At 39.9% G+C, this 24,994-nt stretch overlaps 1 protein-coding gene and 1 long non-coding RNA gene across 2 annotated transcripts in view; one reads left to right on the top strand and one right to left on the bottom strand.

The window, feature by feature from the left end:
* LOC148187213 (uncharacterized) overlaps nt 1-24,994 on the top strand; it is a 51,688-nt gene that overhangs the window by 14,286 nt on the left and 12,408 nt on the right. The gene's annotated exons all lie outside the window — the stretch shown is intronic.
* On the bottom strand, nt 201-24,994 carry LOC121952411 (protein sprouty homolog 3). The gene is made up of 2 exons (XM_042499074.2): nt 24,106-24,994; nt 201-7,326 (listed from the first exon to the last, which is right to left on the bottom strand). Exon 2 carries the CDS (start codon nt 7,238-7,240, stop codon nt 6,326-6,328), a length of 915 nt encoding a protein of 304 aa, XP_042355008.2. The 5' UTR covers nt 7,241-7,326; nt 24,106-24,994; the 3' UTR covers nt 201-6,325.

Raw genomic sequence — 24,994 nt, 5'->3', positions numbered from 1 at the left:
AAGTCTGGTGTGCTGCTACTTGGTTGGAAACAAAACCTGCAGCCACACCGGCCCCCCTGTGGACCGGTTTGACATGCCTGTTTTAAACCAACAAAGAAGGTGTGTGAACCCAAACAACATATATTAAGGATTTAAATGTCATTAATGCATCTTTGGTGATGAGATGGAACAGTTAGACAGAAAGTCAGTCAACGCACACATTTGTTTTGTTTGGAAATTCCTTTTTATTGGTTCATCTTTTGCCAGGAGGGTAGCAGCAGCCACACCACACCAAGAGGAACAAATAAACCAAATCAAAAGACAAATAACAACATTGGTGCTCTCCATCTCCTCTGATCACTGTAAAATAAATACTTCGCTCATCAACACCATCCTCAAGATTATTGTTACCGCTATTGTTGCAACCATTTAAATAAATATCCATGAAGCAATATCAGCAATAAAACAGAAAGTGTGAAATGCGTATTGTTCCATATATAATATATTCATTTTAGATAGATTTCTATATATATTTGTTCCATATACTCTCCTTAAATTCTTTTACAACATACAAGATGCCAATTTGTACCAAAAGCGATGCTTGCTAAGACACAAGAGGAGAAGTTGAGTGGTTATAGTGGCAGCCTGCGTACGTACAGCATCAGACAGGTTCCTGACACCAGCTCTGGATCTGAGGGAGGAATGTCAGAAACGTTTCGGAAACATTTAGGAAATTAAAATATCTATATAATGGGATACTTTCTTTGTACATACAGAGATACACAGTGCAGTCAACAGCAGTTTAATGTGGAGGTTGCACACTAGTAAAGGCTGCCATTAAAAAAGTTTTTGACTTGACTAAGAGATAAATCCCCCCCCAAAACTACTCAAAGATGTTGCAAGTGTTGTCATCACAATAGCTGTAATTTCCCTTATTTCTAATTACTTCCTTTTAATTTATTGGTGCCACATGCAACTTCATTATCTCACTAACTAACTTCTTCATCAGTGCCCTTGAAAAACCTTAATTTTAATTTGGGTCATTTTAAAATGTAAGTAAAAATGTATTTACTTGCACTTTATAAGATGATTTTAGGAAACAAAATATATTGTGCTTTCACCACTCTGTGTGTATCTGTAGTACATACAAAATATTAGCCACTAAACCGGTTATGATTGGACCGCTATCACTGTAAATATTTGAAAGTTATTCTGAATACAGATGAAACATAAATAGTTAAAACGTATGCAACATTTTCCTCCGTAATGTTGTCGTAGTTCTGATAGAAAACAATCCGGGTACAAATGAATGTTCCTCAAGTCATCTCTCCAAGCACCAAAATCTGACTGAAGTCATCCAGCCAATGAAGAGGAGACTGTGTGTGTGTCAGTGTGTGTGTGTGTGTGTGCGTGTATGTGTGTGTGTAGAAGCCATCTAAGGCCATGACCACAGTAATGCGGCTACATTTGAAAACAAAGTGTTCATTTTCAAAGTTTTCTGTTCACATTGTTGTTTTCAAACACCACAACAATAGAAATGTGTTTGTTTTCTTCTATCAGGCAGGTCAGTTTTACGCGCACGCCTGCATATGGCTGCCAAGTGGTTTTGAAGCGTTGTCATCCATAGAGCATGCATGCAGGACAAATTATGCCAGCATTTTTTTTATTTTCCCATCTTGCATCAGTATTTTGGAAAAGCTTGGTGTCTCCTTTTTGTCAACATGACAAGATAGGACTGGCATTTTCCAATCCAATCCAATCCATTTGTTCTGCTTTAGGTGGTTAAAAAATGTTTTTTTTAAAAAACTTAGGTTTTCAAATTCATCAGCATTGTTGTGGACATTATGTCATTTTAGTTGTTTGCATTTATAGGTGTCATAGATTATGAATTTTGGTTGCCAATAATATTAATTAAATAATGCTATAAGTAACACAAAAAGCAACCAGGTCTCACTCCTAACTCATCAAATAGCTACGCTTAGTGAGTGGCCCAAGGCATCAGACACCAACGCACCGTGGTACCCTTTAGTGGTTGTGTGAGAAGGCCGTGGCTTTGCACTTTGTTGACACTCTGGGGAACGATTGTGGTATGAAGAGCAAGAAAATCTGCATTAAGTGGGCGGGAGGGGAGGTGGATTGGTCAAAAAGATCACTGGACTTTCACCCCGGAGCCCGCTGATGTGTTGAGTGTGAAACTAAAAGTCAGTTGGTTTATTTTTATAGTATAGTAATATGACATAGTGTGCTACTATAGTTAGCATACTAACTAGTGACTTATGTCAAGTGACGTTTGCAATGTGACATTATGTAATGTGACGTTATGTAATGTTCGTAACAAACTTTTTTTTTTCACGACAAACCATAATGTTTTTTTCTAACTGTTGCCTAAACCTAAATAAGTGAACCTAAAAGTTTCTTTACCTAAATTCAAAGTTTTTTTTAAGAGTGTATGCATTTGAGAGCGAAAATTGTACAATTCCTGTGAAAATTGAAGTCTGTTTTGAAAAGAAATTATTTATGTAACAAGGGTTAATTGACACACTGTCCCTGAACGTCCAAACCTGATGCAGGAGGGGTACCTAGTGCGCCATATTTTGAAATGAAGGGCCACCGACCAAGCATTTGTATTATCGAGTTGGGGGTGAGAATTTGTTTTTTTAAAGTGGAGAAAGTTGCAACATTAAAAGGAAAAAAAGGTATATTTAAACTGCGTGTGTCCTCCACAGTTGCCAACCTGCCTATCAAAGTGAAACAGTGATGAGCACAGAAACATTTGGGACAACAAACTGAAAGCAAACAGTAATACCCTAAAAAAATGTATCTCACTCTTTACTGAGCCCTGCTTATTTTTGTATTATTTCATGATAATATACTGGTGAGAAATAAACCCAAATGCCTGAATTAAAAAATATAGGTTGCTATATTTTCACTGATTTTTCATATCTGAGAATAATTGCTAGACAAATCCTACTTTTGTTTGCTTCCATGCCAGCAGAGAGAAAAGGGATGAATTAAAAGAGCTCAGCTTTTTAATGCTAAAGATGTTTTAGGTCTCGGTAGGTTCAAAAGTAAGCCATCGTGCTTAGCTATACTCAGAGCCATGGTTATGAATTAATGCAATAACATTTTCTTATGTTCAACGTTTGCTCTCAGAGTTGCCCCAAAAGTGCCTAAATTGTTTAAAAGTGGACAGTAAATAAGTAAATAGTCACTATTGTGGAAGACGGCCATAATAATATCACTCTCATAGAAACAAAATAAAGCAGAATAAAAATAGTTATACAGTTATTAGCCCATATTTACATATAAAAATATAGCAAAGTAAGATTTAACAAATCAGGTCAGTGTGTGTGTGTCTGTGCTTATGTGATGCACCCTGACACGCACACACAGAGAAAAGCCCATATGGATCCAAACATGAACACACGCTTGAATACATGTACATGCATACACACTCATACACCTGACAGCTGTGTGTGTGTGTTGTTTTTATCAGCTTTTCACTCCTAGAAAAGCCATGCACTGTTGCATTTACATTACATTTGATCTGTGTACCTGAAGTGCTGAATAAATTTAGCAGAAGCAACCAAAGGGAAAAAAACTAAAAAAGTTACATTGCTCACTTTTTTCGAGCATGCATCTTCTCCATCTGACCAAACGCCAACATCAACATCCTCTCTTTCTCTTTTCTTGCCCTTTATCCAACCTTTCCCTTTTCTCTTTCCTCCCAGCATCCCTCTCTCCCCATCAGCTGTCCATCTGCCAAACACCACAACTCCACTCATCCTGTCCCCTCACTTCCCTCCCTCCCACGCTCCATTCTTCTCCGGCCCATTAAGAGCTATCATGAAGCTAATTGCCTGTTTGATCAACTCTCTGTGGACCAGGAACTGGAGGCTTTTAGCCCTCTGAGCGTAAGAGGAGAGACGGATGAGGCAGGAGGGATATATGGGTGTGTGGGAAATAGACGCCTCTTGTCAGCTGGCTTTCGCTGGTTGGTTTAGGTTGTTTTTCTTTTTGTGTTATAATTTCAAAAGAGAAAAAAAAAAAATTGTCTTTTTGAGCCACTTGCTGGAAGATTTGAATTTTCTGTCCTGGAAGCAACACATTATAGAGCAGTATGTAGAGGGCAACTAAATATGACTCTCTAGCAGCCCTAAAGGACTTCTTATTTGATAGACCTGAGTCAAGTCTCGTTAAGCTGATAAAGTTTCTTAGGCCATATTCTCAAAGCATCTTCCCCACTTGAGCTTCTGAGAATGGGTGGGGTCATCCCTGACAGACTGCTGGGATACTCAAAGGTCATCAAAGCCGCACAACTTCAATTTTAGAATGGCCAACTAGCAGAGTGTTGTGCTAACCTCAATTGCAGGGTAATTAGTTTGCTTGGAGTTGTTGCGGCAAGTTCCACCACAATCAAAAAAACGTGACAATTAAATCAATACCTTTCTTTAAAAGCTTGTTTTGATTTTTTTCAATTTCAGTATCATGAGCATTAACAGACTTTTATTTGGTCCTATTGGATTAGCAGTCCTCTGGACTTCACCTAACACCCAAAACCTATAGGAGCTTGCTTTCAGTGCTAAAAGTCACGCTGGATTACACTTAAATCTGCTTTCAAACCACCATAGCAATCACTATTACAATCGACCTGCAAGAGCCTGCCTCACGAAAGCAGAGCATCTCTTGTGAATAACAGCTGCTTTCTCACCATCCCACTGCAATCGCCCTGACAACCTATAAGAGCATCCACCCCCCAAAAAAGCATTTTGAAAAGCGGCTGCTACTGCTACCTCATACAGCTGTGATGACTGTGAACAGGCAGAGGTGCAACATAGCTTGTTGCATACTGTAGCAAGATGATGGAAATAACTGAAATAACCAAATATTTCTACAAATTTGGACAATTTGGCTGAAGTTTGGTAGGAATGGTGGGAAACTTAGCATTTTGCTTAGTTTCCCTAGTATAATTTCATTGAAGCAAAATAACTTTTTCAAGTAGTGAAGCTTTGTGCAAATGTTATCTTTGAACTTCCATGGGGTCAGGATTTGTGTTACGATTGTGAATCTATTGCTTTTCCATATTAAGTGATTCAGGATAAAGGTACCAACCGACTGTCTGAATGAAAGTGACACACAAAGATGGCCCAGAGAAAAAAGCATTTGATTCGAGGATGAGTAGATTTGGTGGAGCAGAGGAGGAGGAGAGAAGGATGGAGGTGGGGGCAGTGAAGGAGGTCGGTCAGAGGAGGGAGGTTTGGCGACAGACTGACTTCGGGAGGAAACCCGACCAGACTCTCAGAGCTCCACTGAAGCAGCACTGCTAAAAATAAGACAAAGGAGGCTTCTTATGCTGACAAAACAACATACACACCGCTTCTACATACACAGGTTGTTGAACAGTAGGAGGACACACAGACACACACACCCACACACACACGCTGCCTGATGACAATGGATGCACCCTCCCTCTGGTTAAATAATCCCCCATTCAGCTCTTGGCTGATGGGGAAAACATTGTCCATCTACCTCACAGTGCTTTTCCTTTACAAATGAGCTTAATAGCATTGAAATTCACTCAGTTCATACAGTGCATGGTCCCTTTTTTTGGTGTCAAACTGTTGTTACAGATGTGTTACAAGTGTTTTTGTTCTCACTTAATGCCTTGGTGCTTTGCTAAAAGTCCCAGTCAGATATGCACCGAGGCACACCGTTGGTTTCTTCATGCATTCATCTTCAACCTTTTGTGGAGTTTTCTGAATGTCACTGTGGTCTAAGTCCTTGATCTCCCATGCGTCTCCTGATTCTCATTTTTTAGAGGACAGAAACTCTGTTGGCATAGACCGTACACATCGCCACAGGCATCTTTCCTTCCTGATTTGGGCCATCGCCCATCTCAGTGCTCTGTGCATTCTCTTTGCAGAGGGTGGGGAGGAAGGAGGGTCAACAGTAAATAAATAGATTCAAATACGTCCACATTGCACCACAGAATGCAGAGAGAGGCGGTTCCTGTCTGGATGTCTTGGTTAAGGTTGAAGGGCAGTCCAGCAAAGCACGACAGCATCTTCTTCAGGCTGAGATTTGTTTTTAGGCATTAAGTCTCCAACATGAACAGGCACAGTAAAGCTTTGGTCCCTCCTGAGCTGGAGATGAAGTAAATTCAAGGTACATTAGGTGAACAACACTTCACGGTGGGTTGGTGGGTTGGTTGGCTTTTCGTATGTAGGTAGATGGATCACAATGGCATTGCCGTCACAATTTTAGCTGTGGCACTGTTGATTGGCGACAGCGTTGCTTTGGCGACGGCTTAGGGGAAATGTATTTACCTGGCCCCCTTCCAGGCCTGTCATAACGGCTTCTCTAAGGCCTTGCTGCGGAGCGAGGGATGACCAGGGTTAGGGTTAGAGGCTGAAATCTTGCGGCACACAGTGTTGGTGTTACTGCACCTGCAGCCGGGGCGCGTGGTGCGGTCGTGGGCACACTGGCACATGGCAAGGCACAGCCTGGCAGGGGGGTAGCAGCAGAGGCAGGGCAGGCAGAGCGCCAGCAGCCCCATGGTGCCCCAGCGGGCACAGGCGTGGGCTGGAGCGCAAGAGCATGGCCGGTCAGCACAGTTATCCTCGTCATCCTGGGCAGAGCAGTGGTAGAACAGGCCTTTAACACAGCACAAGCAGGTGCCATACTCCACGGCACTTTCAGCGGAGCACAGACAGCGCTGTCCGCAGGCCCAACAGGAAGGCAGGCGGCGGGGGGCGCAGCACTCTTGGCACTTACAGCGACCACACCGCTCGCAGATGAACAAATGACGGCCCACCTCAGCCTCGTCCTCTGTCAGGCCTTTTCCAAAGGAAGTGTCAGACTTGAGTTCTCCTTTAGGCTGAGAACGGATCACCGGACCAAGGCCAGAGTGAGATGGTGTCAAACCCGCCAGTAGCCGCTGGTCTGAGGTGGCACTGGTCCGAGACATGGAAGAGCTTATGGTACTGGAACGGCTCAGGTGGGACATGTGAGCATGTTGCTGCTGACTTTGGCTGCGGGGCAGGGCCGAGTGGAAGGAAGGCTGGGGGTAGTGGGGATAATGAGGGTAACGGTCATCATGGGCATAGAAAAATCCAGACTGGGATGCCGGTTCCAGTGCCACAGGCCTCTCCACATAGTCATTGTTGGCCCGGATGGCACGTATCTGGTCGAGCGACAGCACTGGGACCTGCTGGAGGTCCAGCCCATCCAGCTCCATCCTAAAAGAATGAGCAGGGTCCATCCTGGTGAGCCAGGCTGGGTGGCACCGGGGCTGCAGGCCGGGGCTGGGGCAAGGTGCTCCCAACGCTCACGGCACATCAGATAAACCTGCAAACACACAGAGACAGGAAGCAACAATGGTTAGTGATGATGACTTTAATGCTGTTTGTGTGGTTTTTATCTTACCATAGCTACTAAGTAAAGCCGAAAAGCAACCTATTTGAAACATTGCTGTTAAAAGCCTTCAAATTCTCTCAGAATTCAGACCTAGCGCTCTTATGTCATATTTATAACCATGTTTATCACAAAGTTTTGATGAAAATTCACTGTAATTTATGACTTAGTTACATAAACATATGAAAGGTTCTACAGCTTAAATGCACATCTTCAAATAGCCTGTTCTGACAAATAATCTAAAAAACAAGGCTATTCAATGTTAAAAAATATACAACATCCAGTGAATGTTTGGCAATTATAATCCAGAACATTTTCATATAAAAATGCATGCATTTATTTTAACTCGAAATGACATGATACAAGAGGATTTTGGGCAATTTTTCTCCGTTCTCTGTTCCATGAGAAGATTTCCATTTGCCGTTCTAAACACATCCTCAGTTCATGGGAACTGATGCTCTAAAACAGAAAAAGATTTTCCTATTTTTTTCCAAAGCCACAATGGCTAGACACCAAGAAGTATGACCGACAGAACGTCAAACTGCATTAGCAGGAAACCCAAAGGAAGAAATCATAGTCCTGCCTTATGCTTGACTGACAGATGAGCTCTGAGAATACAGCACACAAACACTGACTTACGCAAACGCTGTGCGTAAAGAGGTTTACCACTTAAAATCTTATTTTTCTTTAAACAGGTGAAAAAAAATCAAAACAGAACATCTGACCAAACACTCATTGAGTCATTGATTTGTGCCACCAACTCCAGTTATAGCATTATATATGCTTATTGAGCAATAAAAAGCATACTACATTCTGAGAAGTACTGAATATGGCAACTAAAGTGTCATAAAAATCACAAATTATTGGCAGAGAGCGGATACCACATTACATACAGCAAACAGTAGCCTATTACTTTCCCAATATTTAAGCGGCACTTGATCAAAAATGGATTTTGGCAGCGCAGCATCCACACAACCATCAGCCATGTCATCATGACCGCTGAGGTTCTCCGCTGCTCAGGCTAACGCTATTATTAGCCTGCCAGAGCCAGAGAGATACAGCCATGAGGTCCACACTGTAATTTAGCATCTGTTGAACACAGCTGCTGCTGCCACGGAGGAAACCCACCTGCAGACAGAGAGCCGGGCAGCGTCACCAAGCAGCTAGAAAGACCAGAAAGGAACTGTAAAGTCACAGGTTTAATACTAATTCTGTCTATAAATCAGCAGATTGGCTACTATGGGATGGTTACAGTTAGTTTAATGGTTCTCATTTAGCAAAATCTCATTGAAAAGGTGCAGTATTTTAGAAGATCATTTGATGCATATAAAGTTTACTTGGTTGTGGTCTGTGGTACCATCCAGGCAGCAGCCATAGATCAATGCTGGAGCCATACAGAGATGCTAGGACGTGGTTTCTTTACTGGCTACCAATATCTGCCCATTTAAAGAAGTAAAAACCATTGAAAAACTCTGAGTAAAAACTATTGGAGTATTTCCTTTTGAACTGTGTTCCACTGAAAAGTGTTATTATCTGGAGTAACTGGTACATGTTTCTAAAAGATGAGATGAATTTTTCCAGTATTTTGATAATAATTAATAAAACTCTTGACAGGTGCATGGTTCCTAGTCTAATTGCAGCAATATACAGGTTTCAAGGTATACCGTGATGTAAAAGTTGATTGTAATTAAACCGTGTACATTAGTGTATCTACAGTGTTGAGTAGATTTGGTTTAACCCATTGAAACCTGGACGACACCAGTTTCTTGTGTTACGTTTGGACATCTTTCATTTAGACCTTTTGAGACCTGAGCAAATTGGTGTGATCTGAAAACATGGCTGAAAAGGCAATGAGCAATTTGACAAGAGATGTCCAGAAGAAAATATTATAATAATAATAAAAAAATAATTATTTAATCAGAATTATATATTTTAAGTTTTACACTTACATTTTTATCACTTTTTCAAGCTTTTGTATTTTTTATTTGTTTTGTTACAATTTTCAGGTAATTTTCTTTTCACTTTTTACTAATTCCTTGCTAATTTGGGGTAATTTCGTGTGAAGTTGTTCATTGCCTGACATGTTGATTTGAGATGAAGCGAATTTGCTCAGGTTTCAGGGGGTTAAAGGTTTCAATATGTTAAAAAAACGAAATAAAATAATAGTCGAAGGTACATACAGAGGTTGCTCTCTGCATGAAGTAGCATCATAGTGCATTGTAATACTGTAGCTAAATGCTTTAAGAGGTGAATGTAAATTTGCTTCAACTGCAGTAAATATATGAGCAAAAAAGAATAAATTCAATAAAAGCTCTAAGTCTAGTTGAATATGAAGCTGATTTGATTCCCTGCTCAGACATCACATGATCCCTGAATGAAAAGACAGAACTGTGTGTTTTTTTGTATTTGTGTGTGCTATGAAAAACAGTAGGAACTATCCCTGACCAACACACACTCACACACACACTCACACACACACACACACTCATGCTCAGCTGTACATACACAAAGAAACTGCAGTCTTGCCAAGTGGCCAAGGGGGAGAGATAGCTGGCTTGCTCCTCACATGGTGCCGGTCCTCTCAGAGAGTAATGAGGCCAAATGGAAATGCATTTAAAGCAGCACAGATCATGAGATTAGATGGAGGAGGGAGATAAGAGGAAGCGGCAGCAAATAACCATCTCAGGCCACGTCCATGTGAATCCATAATACACTGTTAATGTATCAAAGATTTTTTGCCCAGATAAATTTTTATGGATCATTTTTCTTGCAGTTCACATCTACACTGACCTACTAGAACAACAAAAAACATTTTGTCTTTTCATCAAACATTTTTTGTAACTTTAAGAAAATGACAATTCGACATTCACACCCAGTGATTGGCCAGGTGTGTGGATGTGAGAAAGAAGGAGTCATTCAAATTTCCCTCTCAAACTTTGAGTGTGACTATTCTGAACAGCCATAAACACGTGTGCTTTCAGACATAGATGGATGTTATACAAAGTAGTTTCTTTTCAACAATCTGACCTTTGTGTTTCTCTGCTTGGTCTTAGCAAGTCATTTGTTTTCATGCTTCCTTTTAAGATTGGATTATTGTTCTGCAAAAGTACCTGAAAATGTGTCTGCAGATCTAAGATGGGTGTTATAAGTAAGGGAGGGTCACTATGCACGATGCATTGTTTTTGCACTCTGGTAGTTGTAGGTTTTGTACCTCTTGAGCAAAAGCATCCTTTTTCTAAGTTTTTTCTCATCATTTAGCACCAATTTCAAAAGTATTTGCATCTTTCTACTGCAGAGACAGCCTAGTTTTATGAGAGGACTCTTGTGGTATCAGTGAAATACTTCTTTAACTTTCTGTCAGTACGGGTTTAAAACTGAAAGAGAAACCATGTTTTTGAAAAGAAGATGTTTGCATGCATCTCCAAGCTTGTTCCTTGTTTTCTTCTTCTAAAACTTTTCTTATTATTGCATGTTTAGCAGACAGGGTGTGGGAGTTCTTTGTTCCACCCCCTTTACAGAAAAGAAAAATCCCACCTTTTTTTTATTGTGGAATGTAAAACAGGGGAAGATGTGTGTAATTTGCACATATAGCAGGAACCCTGTGAGCAGTTGCTGGGCAGAGGCAGAAACCAAAAATCAATTATTAACCTAAAATCCAAAGATGACATCACAGTGCTCGGCAGTCACAGTCTGTTTTTGTCCTCATAACATCCAGCCGGGTGTGTTCTTGCCCTGTGCATGCCGGGACATCAATTCAGCAGCAACAGCATTGATGTTCACTATCAGTGGTGTTGGTTCATATCAGGGCTGCAGCTAATGTTTGTTGGCATTGTGTACTATTAATTTACTCTTAATTGACTCTTCAAGAAATCATTTTGGTCTATAACGTGAAAAAATTGTTGAAAAATTACAGTTTCCCAGAGTACAAGTTCAAATTGCTTGTTTTGTCAAACAAACAGGCCTAAAATATATAATTCTTTTACTAGAAAACAAAAAAACGGTGCAAGCATTGCATAGAAAAAAATATTTAAGGGATAATCAACTTTCAAAATTGATCAGCTTCTCTCTCTCTAATCGATTAATTCAATAATCGTTTCAGCTGTGAAATTAACTGATTAACGGTTCAGTGTGACATCAAATCAAAAACTACTGTGTAAAATATGTCAAATGTCACTGAAAATGTCAATCGATTATCAATCACATCGTATTGTTGCACTGCAATGTGCAGCAACACAGTTAATTACAGAGAGTAGAAAAACAGACAAACAAGTGGCCTCAGGAAAATGGAGTGCAAAAGCAATAAGAGAGCAGCTAACAGAAGGGATGGGGGACGTGGATGAAACCCAAGAATGGCAATCCATCACTGGAAGGGAAGGAGAGGTGATTAGCAAGCCAGATTGTAAAAACAAAAATAAAACAAACCAAAAACTCTCTTCCTGTCCTCCAGTCTTTCCAAGGAGAGTCTATTTTTTTTTTTCAACAAAGCCTGAGCATGAAGGTGCTCTCCCCTCTAGCGTCTCTCTGTATCTGTCCTCCTTCCAGAGGTCCAGCTATAAAGGAGCAGATAAGAAGGCCCAGGTTGGTTAGATGAGGATGCATTTTCAAATTAGTCGGAGGAGAGAGGAGAAGTCCTGGTGACTAATCTCATCAGGCAGAGCGGTGGCCGCGGCTCGCTCATACTCTGCCCGCCTATCAGACCATCTAATTGTTAAAAAGAAGAGGCCTGCCGTGCATTTCCATGACCTCATATTTACTGACTGGTTGAGCCAACTCCCCCAATTGCGGCACAAATAATGCAAGTCATGTACAAAAATGATAGAGACTACGGCGCCTTGGATAGGAAAAAAAAACGTTATGGTTTACCTCAAGTCTAAAGTCATCTAAAAGAGAGTGTTGAAACAATAAACTGATAAACTGATCATCCAAAAATTCAAAAACAGTTTTGTCACTTGTAAATCGACTGGTTTCACTTATTAAACGTAATGATCAGCATCTTTAGTTTGTTCTTTATTACTGTAAACTGAATAACTTTGGATTGTGGACTTTTGTTCTGGCATCATCTGGAGTTATGGAAACAAATCTTTTTTAAAAACTTTTTAACATAAAAAAAATGTCTAAAATTAACAAAAATAATCCATCTATGCTGGTTAAATTAAGATTAACAAAGCAAATAAAAAGTTGGCATTGTTCGTTTCTGCAAACTACAGATAGCTTACATTTACACATTATTTTTAAGTTAATACTCTGAAACTTGGTTAGGTTTAGGAAAAGGTCATGTTTTAGCTCGAAATAACTGTACCTCGGGTCAGAATCTCTGCTGGAAACTCAGAGATGTCTCAGTTAAAAAAAGGCATTTTTATACGACTATCCCTGGCAGAAAAACAGCAGCGACTGATGGTCTGGAGCATTGGTCTGCAGATTCGCAGGCATCTCACCTTACTCAGCCTATTTACAACATCACTAGAAACATTGATACTATATGTATAAAACATGCAAATGTAACGGATTTGTAGTTTGCAGAAATTTACAATGCCAACATTTTCTTGGGCTGTGTAAATTCAAACTAAATTTTCCCACAAGATACCAACTTGAGAAATACTGACTATTTTATACATTTTTTAAAACACTATTTCTAGCAAGAACTGGGAAGGGAGTCAACATCTGTCTCATTGGCTCCGATGTCAGCCCCAGTACCTGAATTGGCTCCACTGATTGGCTGTGCCGACTGCCACAGTTGTTTTGGGTAATGATGCTCAGTCTGGCTCTGCTGGGGAGTGTCTGTTATCAATCCTCTGGCAACAACAGCTGGGATGAGAGCTCTGTGTGTGTGTGTGTGTGTGTGTGTGTGTGTGTGTGTGTGTGTGTGTGTGTGTGTGTGTGTGTGTGTGTGTGTGTGTGTCTGTCAGAGGATGGTGGAGGGCGGAGCGGGCAGCACCCTTCCCTCTCATATTACCAGTGGAGCTGAGGGTAGTGTGTGTTTTTATGTCACGTGTGTTAAAGGTTCCCTGTGGAGCGAGTTTTTTGTGAGTTTGTTTTGTTTCTCATGTGCTTGTGCAAAGGGATGAAGTCTAAGCAATGGTGTCACACTATTCCCAAATTCTCAACTTTACAGCAGACATTTTTACAGCCTGGTACAAAAAATGGTTCTGATCCAGTTTCCTCATTCATGCACGCTATATACTATATCTCACCTATTTAAATGTTATTAAGGCTTAACTTTATGCATAATTAAGTGTGTGGTGGTTTTGAGTGACAGGCTGTCTGTGAGGTGTTACTACAGTCTATGCATCGGAGCCACCCCTCGCTCCTCTATAGCCCCACCCCCTTTACCAAATATGGCCCCTGTAACAAGTTTTTCCTCAAATACTATGCAATCCACTATTTGAAATGTTGGTGGCCAATTTTCTGATTTAAATCAGAGAATATTTGATCTAAAAGTCTGCTATTTGTAAATGCAGGTTTTTTCTTTTTTTTTTTCCCCAAACCACCCTTGCTCCGTTACACCTGAAAAAGTGCTGGTTGTGTTTCTGCTATAAGAGGTAGAGATAACTCTGACAATAAAGTTTGACTCAAAGCAAAACACTTTTTTCCATAATAACAAAATTTTTCTAAACAACAAATTTTTGTCAAAAAAAAATTGGTCTTCTCACAAGCAGATTATCAAACAATGGGCACGATGGGCACAGATATGCAAAACGCTCCAGCACCTCTATTACAGAAGACCAAGAGTCACTTAGTATGTTTACATGCACAGTTAAATTAAAGCTTATTTAGGACGTTCAGATGGGCTACTGTCCTTGTCCCAGTATACAAGCATCGGGGGAGAATTGATTCATTGATCAAAGTATGCCCGCCTGGCAATATGCCCCCTTTCAGCTAGTTGCTATTGGACCTTTTGTCCATCACATACCAAACAATTAAGCAAGTGGCACCAGGTTACATGTTTTGTATGTACTCTACACTTTACTTTGTACATTCGTCTTGTTTTTTTTTCCCTTCTTCTTTTTTTGATTTTCTCAGCTTTCTTTTATGAATTTATGAATTTTCTTGACTTCTGGGTCAAAACCCAGCACAGGTCCAGTTGACATGTCTACATGAGTGAGTAAATCAACCTCTAACTCTTATCTGAGTGTGATAGTCTGACTTCTAGAAATTTGATTTTGTATGGTTTCAGTTGGACTAACATAGCAATAATTCTACTTTTTCTAACGTTGTGTAAATGTACTGACAGACCCTTTTTTGCTGTTTGGGTTCCTGGGTCAGAGTTTAATAGATAGGTCAGTTCAGTAATCCTCAATAGCTCTTCTGGTACATTTTGGAGTCATCTTTTCCACCAGTTTATTTTAATCTGCATTCATATCACATGCAGTACATTCCTCAGCATTGATGCTCCCACAGATGCAAAGGTGGTTCAGGGGAAGCAGGTTTATGAATAAAACTGAACCAACATGGCTGACAGTGAGTGTTTTATTTTGTTAGATAATCCATCTGGCTCAGAGGAGACAGGATCCGTCCTCTGTGTGTGTCTCTCTCTTTAACTGGTGCTCAACAGCATCATCACATTTAAAAAAAAACAAGTTTTAGATTTATGAGTGTCTTTCCCTCTGTGATGATTTCCTAAAGATTGCATTGTGTAAAAATGAAAAGATGAATGTCAGTGAAGCGATCCAAACTAAGAGAGAGAAACAGTCACAGAGAGAGAGAGAGCTGGTGTTTCAAGAGGCCGTCAGTGGTAACCTGAGGATGGACCTTTGTGCTGAGGGAGTATCAGTCATGACTGAGCCTCTGCCCTGACACACACACACACACACACACACACACACACACACAGATACACACTCCATCACTCTGTTCCACAAAAACACACACTGTATACACTCACTGTCTCTGCTGCCCAATCACCATTTACACTGCCAGGTTTGAACTGAGGCTTCTGTCTGCACTGTAACTTACAAGTAAGGACTAAATCACTCAATTTAGTTTCCCTAAAAAGAGGCCTGAGTATTAAAAAGTCATTAATGAAAAAAGTATCTGAGTGCTTGCTGACATAATTATTATATAAATTCGTCCAATGTTGAAATACCCCCCAATATAAACCATAAATATAAACCAAAAAAATTTGTTATACAATAGGCAACTACAAATCACTGTCTGAACAAATTATTTCCAAATAAAACAAACTAAACTAAACTGAAAAAAGCCATTATTATTATTACCATCAGTTTTAGTATAATTTCTGCATTAAATAGAGTTCTGCATGTAGTTTGTCAATGCAGCAGAACATGGCTCAACCCCAGCAGATTTGGTTCCCCCCAATGACGATATTGCTAAGGCTGAAACTAAAGGTGGGATTGCAGCAACAGTGCATGTACATCTTTACAATAATAGCTTTATTAGATTTCCCTTTTCAAGGCAATCTTTTTTTTAAGTAAAATAAACTTGTCAGATTTTACAGTGAAAATGTAATAAATACTTGGCTGGGAAATGAAACTGAATTAAATATCATTCTCTGTGTTTTAAAAAAGTCTGAAAGCTTGAAATTTAACTCAGTGAACCCAACAGAAACCCTGTTATTTCCCTCTATCTTTATAATTTTCTCATTCTAACGATATCCAGTTGCTCCTCTACCTGTGTCAAATTAAGCAGAAACTATAAAAGCAACAACATAATATAAAATTAGAATGTTTTGCTTAGCAGTATAATTAGCCTATCTGTATGTAAATGTTGTATATTATTATTCAAACATGAGCTTAAATACTTAAATGAACTGGAGCTAAAAAACAGCAAACACATGTATTTGTTACTTGGTGGAGTGTTTTGCGACATTCATGAGCTTATTTATGGTCTTCTGATAGTGCTGTTCTGTAGCTGACTAAAAAGCTGTGCCCTTTTTAAGTACAAATTTCATTTTCAGGTCCAAAGCTTCCTATTCAAGAGTTAACAGCAACCTATAAGCTGTGCTGATCTCTCGTCTCCCTAACTTCCGCTGAGTCTGGACTCAACCTGCCGATGGTCGATTTTAGTTTAATGGACAGAGCATCACTGCATCTCTCACCAGTGACATCATGGTTTCAGGCTATTTTAAAACTGACTGCAGTGACCCTTTGCCTTGGAATGAGGAGGGGTTGCCCTCTCTACTTCTTTCCTGTCGTCGTCTCCTCTCTCCTCCCTTCCTCTCATTTCTCTCCCTATCCTCTCCTCCCCTCGCATCACCTTCACCGCCTCCCTTCACTCTCCACTTTCATCCATCTTCTGCTGTCCTTCACTCCCTTTATGTCTCTTGCTCCTCACTGCTTTTTGGCCTTTTTGTCTCTCTTTCTCTCCGAAGTATTATTCTTTAAGGAGCGCATTGGAAGTTTGTTATAAGAAATAAGACTTGGCAGCAATAACCATCACAGCAACTGAATAACCCAACAAGTACTTTAAAACAATACGTTTTGGAAAATGTATCTTTTTTAAAAAAAGATAAATATTTAATCTATGTGCATTCAGGGAGACAAAAAGTTCTGACCGCAGGAAAAGCTGTCCAACAACACCAGGCAGGGGTGCAGGTCATGAATCAAAGCTCCTCCAGTGCAACTCCACTCCCACTAATGCCTTATTTCCACTGCATGGTTCGGACCGCTCAACTCACTTTTGGTACCAGCTGCTTTTCTGTATTTAGTTTTCGGCAGCAGATCAATGCAGGTGGGATTCTCAGCTGAGCGCCATAGCGATGCCGTGTGAAACTGCCATGAGAACATCATGCCTCCAAAATAAACCGCATAAAAAAATGACTCTAAAGAATATCTGGATCAGTAGCCAAGCCAAAAATATTGTGATGGATGGACTTTGCACATAATTGGGCATCTGAAATGAGCCTGAGACCTTCAGTTCTGTCCCTATTAACCTATTTAGATAAGAGATATTATTGTATGCAAATTCTGATCCTGATGTGAGCATTACTACTACTACTATTACTACTGCTAGTGTTAAAACATCAGTACTGAGTGTTTAAATATTACATATAAATAACTGCAACCACAATCTTCCAAACATTATCTATTTAGTTTCCGGCCAATAACCATAGCTTATTTGCCATGACCACCATTTTTCAATGAGCTTAATGTTGGAATGCACAACTTGCAAAAAGCAAAAACTTTATTTACATCAGCACTGGTAGTGAAAAATGTTACCATTGAGGGTAATTTGGGGTTTTGCAGAGTAGTCCGATACCCACGTTCTTTTCCTATCGATAAAACTAGAGCATGCTGTATAAATTTTGCCAAAAATATTTCAGAATGCTAAGAACTAGACATCTTACTGGGTCCAACATTTTCGATATGCTCTGAAACAGACCAGTGAAGAACCTACGCAAGCTCATGTGCAAAAAAACGGAGTTGGGTTGTAGTGGTTCATGTATTCATGGCACGGTACAGGGGTCACTGTCCAATCATGCAGGATACACGGTATGTCGATTAATGCACGAAAAGCTGAACCAAAGTTCACAAGTGAGAATTATGCACTGATTTGTTTGCTATGCACAGTTAGCTAAATGTGCTGAGGTTAGCATTACAAGCCTATTAGTGTATAAGTCAGTCACACTATGACAAGTGCAAATGAAAGACTGGAGCTGGAAGTTTCTTTTCAGCTAAGCGGAGAGAGAGTTTTGTCTAAGACACTGACAGTATGTCAGCATTGCACCACCGTTGTAGGGTGTATGAATGGAAACACATCCAAAATGCGACTGCACATTTGAGACAATCACCTAGATGTGCCAATCACTGTGACAAGCAAAACACAAAACATAGTTTGTATTTCCAGAGTCCTAGCATAAAAGACCACAACCCACCCTTAACACAGACCACTCCAAAGACCTACGGCAAAAGAACAGGACCCTACCCAACCGAATCAGACTAGAGATCACTTGGACCCCCTTTGCCCCTGGAGCTGGGTCCAGGCTCTGTTTTTTAGAAACAAAATGGATCCATGACCACTTCAAAAGCATTGTGCCCCATAGTTCCACTTCAGGTTTGTACTCGTCATCGTTTGTTGTAGCTTTACAAATCCAAAGTTGTGTATTTTTGATTTAGTGTTTAAAAAATATGTCTGTTTGCTGTCTAATGCCATTAAAAGTGTAACAGGAGTAATAGACGTTGTAAATGTAGTTGCAAAGTCTGACAAGTGTGTCACTAGTGTGTGAAGTCCTCACAAAGAGCTTTAACAACAGTGTAAAAGAAGAAATATTGCGAAATAACATGTTTATACGAACATTTAAAAGGGAGTTATTATGCACACAACCCATAGGTGCAAGGCTATCAGAAAACAAAGAAAAAGAAACACCTGCACACTAACTCCATGTCACAAACGTTCAACAGAGACAACATTTTGACCCTTTTGAGTCTCCGTCAGGTCAGGATGATTGTTTGTCAGATTGTCAGATTCTGATCTAATGAATCCAAGAAGGAATCAAAATATTGTCTCTGTTAAACTTCTGGTACATGGAGGAAATATCACTTTTTTCCTGTGTAAATACATTAAAACCAGCAGATTCTCAGGGTCAAAGCATTTAGAGCTGCCAGATTTTCTGAGTGTGTGACTGTGTGTGCGTGTATGGGGCCCGTCAGGCACTAAGACCCAGGGGTCCTCCTCCTGATGCCCTCTGGGAGCACAGCAGGATTGAATGACAATAAACTGGATGAGATACCGGATGTGCCGAATCTGACCCCAACGGAAAGACTGAAATAGACACTGCCGACCAGCAAGTCCAGGCAGGGGGGAGAGAGGAGGGGAGAACGAGAGGGGACGGAGGAAAAGAGGAAGGAAAGAGGCAGTGAATGAATGAGGGATGGTGAGATTAATAATGACTTAAATGAAAGTGGTGGAGCCAGATGTGTGGAGAGAGAGATGGAGAATGTCAAAACAAGAAAAGGAAAGCGTGAGGAGTATCGGCTCTTTTATTATTTGACGACATATTTACACAGATCGATAAACTCCAGATTGTCACTTAACAATTCTGTTGAGTTGTCAAGCTAAATCATGAAGTAATAATTCTAATGGAATAGCTGCAGCTGTTCAGTCGCACAAAGGTTGTACTGGATCTTGTCTTCAAGGTCTTTTCTCACTGCTTGGAAAAGAAAAAATAACCTTCTCACCAGACTGTTTTTCAGAAATTATTGTCAATGTTTTTTATTTAACCCTTTGAAACCTGGAGCAACATCACTTTTCTTTTACTGTTTTCAGAAGAATTTCACAATTATTTAAAGCTTTGAACCCTAAACAAATTGGTGCAATCTCTTTCAAACATCCCAAAACATGAGGAAAAAGGGCAATAACCAACTTGGTAAGAAATGTTCAATACAGTTTATTTTTAAGCAATGTTCAATAAATTTCAAGAAATAAGTAGATTTAGAAAATTATTTTTAAAAAGCCATAGGGAAAAATGAGTAGGAAAATGTTAAGGAACAATTATCATAATTAAAGATTTAAAAATATGTTCCAAAATTCAATTTTTTAAAGACCTTTTCCGAGTCATTTTGCTGTTTTTACTTTTTGTTCCCTTTTTTTCCTCGTTTCTTCTTACTAATTTTCAGGTATTTGTCATAATAATTTCTTGCTAATTTCGGGGTAATTTCTGCCTTCTTCCCATGTTTTTGGTAATTATCAAGTCAATTTGCTCAGGTTTCAAAGGGTTAAAAAGCAGCTTAAAATTTGAATTAAAATCTGAATTTTACTAAGTATCTCTGGTTTAACTTCCCACCTGGCTGCAGTGATGTACAACTGTATTCCAGGACCCGGCAACATCAGTTTTGGGTGTGGTTACACGTACAGTAGTGCACATGTTTGACCACTGGGTGCATTTATTGAAAGCTCAACAGTCTGGGAATAAGTGAATAAGTAAGTTAAGAAATTGTGACCCGTCCTGAGCCCAGCGTTTCGGGTCTGGCTTAATCAGGTTCAGGCAGAGAATCAAATCTCTTATTCTTGGAAAGACTTTTTGTAACGTTCACTCTGTAGTACAAGCCTGTTCTCTTTCTGATGTTGTCAAATGCTGCAGCTTTTGCAGTGATTTCGGCGCAAGAGCCAGGCACCAAAAGCCACCTTTCGCACCTATATGATACACTGCTGGATGGCATCAGCTGCGAATGCAGTCAGTCAGATGCAGCATGTTATTGCACGATTGATACCTAAAGCGTGATATGTAGACGCACAGGTCCACATTAATGCGGCAATACATTATGACTTGGGATGGGAATGTGTTGGCAGTGCTTTACCTCCACTTTGAATTTTGTGATAGCAGCACAAACTGCAATTTTCAGGCTGATATATTTATGTTTAAGTTTTGGTTTCAACTGTAGTTAAAATTGAAGATTTCAATAAAAAAAAAAGTTACCTTTCTAACTGAATCTGGGTCAGTGCAGGGTATCTTTCCAAAGAGTTTATGTAAATGACTTTTCCATATGCAGTGTTAAGGGAATGATGGTATGCCGGTAATGAAATAGCAAGTGACTGGCCGAGTGGAGGCACTGAACATTTACAGAACAGTGATTGCCATAGTTCTGACAACACTGTTGCCACTGCCCTTTGGTGTTAAAGTTTTTGAAAAGTTGACTTTAATTAGCTTCTCCAATTTCTTTTGTGTCAGAAAAAAATATTCCTCTCACTTTCTGTCCAAAGAGACAAAAAGCAACTGTCATTACAGGAGCTTTTGGGAGAGCAGGCTGCATCCTGCAAGGTCAGAGTTTGGCAACAGTGGGAGTGTGATGCAAGTTCCTGAAATTTTAGATGAGCATGATTTGCTCCCTCGTTTATTCATCAAGTGGTGTTTGACCTATGTTGGCTTTTCAGTTTGCTTTCCATGAATGAGTAACTGTTGGCAACATCTGTCTCTGTAGTTCCATCATTTGTTAAATATTGTAGCTTCCTGTCCAATTGTCAGTTGATTGTGTTTAAATTGAACAGTTTTTGTTTGTTTTTTTTAAAGAGAGGTGAGGCTTTCAACTTGTACTTTAGTGATTATTTTTTGTAAAGCAAATTAAAATGTCATTGCTCATACACATACAAAACACAAACATTAATGCTCCAGATATCATTGTGAAACCCAACTTTCAGTTAACATTATAAGCACATATTTGTTGCTTTTTTTTGTTGTTGCTGTACACTAGAGCTGAAACTTGAAGTCAGAACTGTTGACCACCTGGATTTGAAATTTAATTCTTCAGATGTTCTAAATCAGTCTGAATAATACTACTTACGATACTACTTGTTTTTGCTGTTTAGTCCCAATAGTTTCCATTATATTAGGAGGAGCTGTCCTCCATCACATAATCGTAAGTTTGACACAAATTCACAACTTTGCATGAAAATCTCACTTTTCTCAGAGTCTTGATCTTTTGCTTGGCAAGTGACTTCAACAGTTGTGTAATTTTTAAAATAGTTGCCAAATATTATTTAAAAATTGGCTAATTGATCAACTGCTGATCACTTGTAATAGGAAAACAGTGAATTTAATTTGTACCCAAAGGCTACGTTCAGACTGAAGTAAAAGTTGTTCAAAGCTCATTTATTTATTTATTTTGGTCTTAGACTCATATTGTGATGCAGATCTGTTTTGCTTTTCATAGCAGCGCAAACAAAAAACATAATTAGAGATTTGGCTTTTTTTATTATCAGTGTCACCTGCTCATGAATTTGCTTGCTTCCACTGCATATCAACTCATACATGAAACTGTAAACCCTGACATAAGTTTCCTCCATGTTTACTTCCATGTGAAAGTGTGCTGCATGTCACTTCTTATTTATTGTTCTTCTGTGCATGCAGGTCAGTTCAGGACCAGTTCATGCTGGAATCTGATATTGACAACATTTAAAAAGTCAGATAAACAGCAAAAAAAACAAAAAACAAATCAGAACTGAGCAATAAATGCATAAGGTTAACAGTGTAAACTTTGCTACAGAGTGACTTTTTCCCCCCTGGCCCCTTAAATACAATCCTGTTTTTTTCCTTGTGACATCTAGTGGCCTTTGGAGGGACTACACTTTAAGACATAAGGTATAAAATGAGTTGAAAGTCCAGGCTTTTCTGTTGTTTTTTACAAAGTACTTTAACTATGAATCTTTTCTCTCTCTTTCCACAAAGTTTGTGGTTCTATAGCACATTAGTCAGTGCATTAGCTCCTCTGCTGTGGCATAAACATCCCCCCATCTCAATTCATTCCTCCGTCCCCCCACATCCATCTAACCATGCATCCATTTCATCATTCGTTCATCTATCCGCCATGTTCCTCTGCTCCACGCATACTGTCCCCTCCCATCCATCCATCCATCCATCCATGGTCAGTCCCTCTGCCTAACAATACCACTCCTCTCATCCCATTCACTTTCTTTCTCTCTCTCCCTCCCCCCATCATTCCGCCCCATCATTTGCTCCTCCACCCGCCCCTCCAGTCCCACCCCAGCGGAGATGGGTATTGACATTCTGCATCCGACCTTGAGGACAATCAATCCCAACCCCACATGTCCCCATAACACTCACACACACACACACACACACACACACACACACACACACACACACACACACACACACACACAGCAACTGCTAAAACACAGGAAGACTAATTTTAACATGCAGTCAAACAATCACTAAAAATGATTATTTCACTCTGGCAGAAATGTGTCATGTGACTTTTCTCAAAGTTGACGAACTTTCTCCAGAAGTCATTAAAAACATGAATTGCATGTGACTGTGCAGAACGTGACTAATTCACCTTCACCGATAATAAAACGATAGCTTGGACCAATCTGTCCACCAGGGGTGAGGGAGGTTCCAGTTCACACGATTACAAACCCATCCTTCCCTGAATATTTCCCCACCCAACAGCCACTATACATGAGGTGGAAACCCAGGCAGGGGAAGAAATATATATCAGTTTATGATTTAAAGCATTTGTACAAGTCGTCACTAGCCGCACTCGTCACACAGTCAATTTGGCTACCATAATCAAAAGTCACCTTTCTACTCGTCTTGCCTGCAGAAGATTTGGGAGGTGAAAACATTAAGGAATGACCTGGGATTACCTGTTCAGTTAATAAACCAGGTGGTCCTCTTCTGCACACTTTTCTGTTTCCAGATCTTGTGAGTTTGGACTTGTACGTCCATCTCAGCTTGATCTTACAAGATATTTTTCTAATTTCTTTTCAGTAAAGAAAGAAACAACTTTATCCCACTCTTAAGGTAAGAAATTACCACAAATCTTTAGCAATGTTGCACAAAAATAGGGCATAACTTTTTGTATGTGCAAATATTTGTGGATTCCAAAATTACAAACGCCCAGTCAATCCTGTTGGAACTGTCCATGCAATTGGCTTCCACAAAGTTTTTAGAGCCATGAATCGCCTGTTTATTTAATTTTTTTTTGCATGCCTTGTAGAATATAGAGCCATACTTAATGTCTCTTTATCATATTCCCTTAAAATCTCTGCAGTTTTAAGTTTTTCTTTCTGCAGGGAAATCTGTAGAACCCCCACATCCGCGACCTATATATTAAGTAAAAAAGCTGAACTAAAATCCTATTTCAAGATAGAATTGCTGTTTGCAAAGACACTCAAACCTTTTGAATAATTCCTTATACCATAAAAAAATTCCCTAAGGAACTTTTTCATTCCAAGGTCACGCAAATCATCAATAGTTCATCAGCAGATCGGATTGCGACAGGATGAATTTATGATTACCTCTGATTGGTGGGAGATCCATTCTGCGGCGGCGTGCTGGGGCGTCCTGGGTGTCCGTGTGTGCCTCTGACTAATAAACTATAGTATTCCTATAATATACCTTTTGATTACTTGTAGTATGTCTATACAACTCGGTAAATTTAACTTGAGCTGTATTTACTTTTGCAATTTTTTTTGTGATGTTTTAATTTTACTTTATGATATTGCAAGAGGTTATTTAGCCAAAATACTTAAATGATTTTCCCAGAAATTTTATAAGATTACTGTAGCTCTGTTGTCTTAAGGGTGTGTGTTTGTAGGGAGGATGCTCTCTCTCTCTCTCTCTCGCAACGTGACGCACCCTCCTCCTCCTCCTCTTCCTCCTCTTCCCGGAGCTCTTCCAGGAGCACTCTGATCCCGGTACGTCCTCCTGAAGTCGCCTCCTCCTACACCTCCCCGAAAAAACAACCAGTCCCTTTTACGCACGCTGCATTGACGGTCTCCACTATCTCTGTCCAAGTATTAAGGACATTTAAGTTGCAAGAGGGGCTTTTGATGTAGGGATCCTTTCAAAAACAGGCAGTTTTGGCGTATTAGTTGTTAAATCTGCAGTTTTCAGAGAGAGAAAAGTGTCCTAAGTTGCAGCAGGAGAAGAAGAAGGGGAAGTATCTCCATGCAGAGTAGAAGGAGCGATGTGATGTAGCAGGACAATATTTCAGGGTGTAAAAAGAAATGATGATTAAAAAAAGGAAAACTGCAGCTGCAGGTTGAAGTGAGAGGCTTCTGAAGACTGAACATAGAACTTTTAAAAAGAAATCTTCCTTTTGTTTCTGTTCAAGGTCTGTCTCTTTTCCCGTCCTGTTGTAGTTTCCTCTCCTCTCCCCGAGAGATGAATGACTGAGAGCTGGAT

The sequence above is a fragment of the Plectropomus leopardus genome, chromosome 15, assembly GCF_026936395.1.
Source record: "Plectropomus leopardus strain MGB_pleo_1.0 chromosome 15, ASM2693639v1, whole genome shotgun sequence".
Lineage (NCBI taxonomy): Eukaryota > Metazoa > Chordata > Actinopteri > Perciformes > Serranidae > Plectropomus > Plectropomus leopardus.
The sequence above is the reverse complement of the archived record's forward strand: the minus strand, read 5'-3'. Positions and strand labels throughout refer to the sequence as shown.

What these genes read in the sequence shown, in the direction of transcription:
- LOC121952411 (XM_042499074.2), bottom strand. Translation starts at nt 7,240, where the DNA reads ATGGACCCTGCTCATTCTTTTAGGATGGAGCTGGATGGGCTGGACCTC.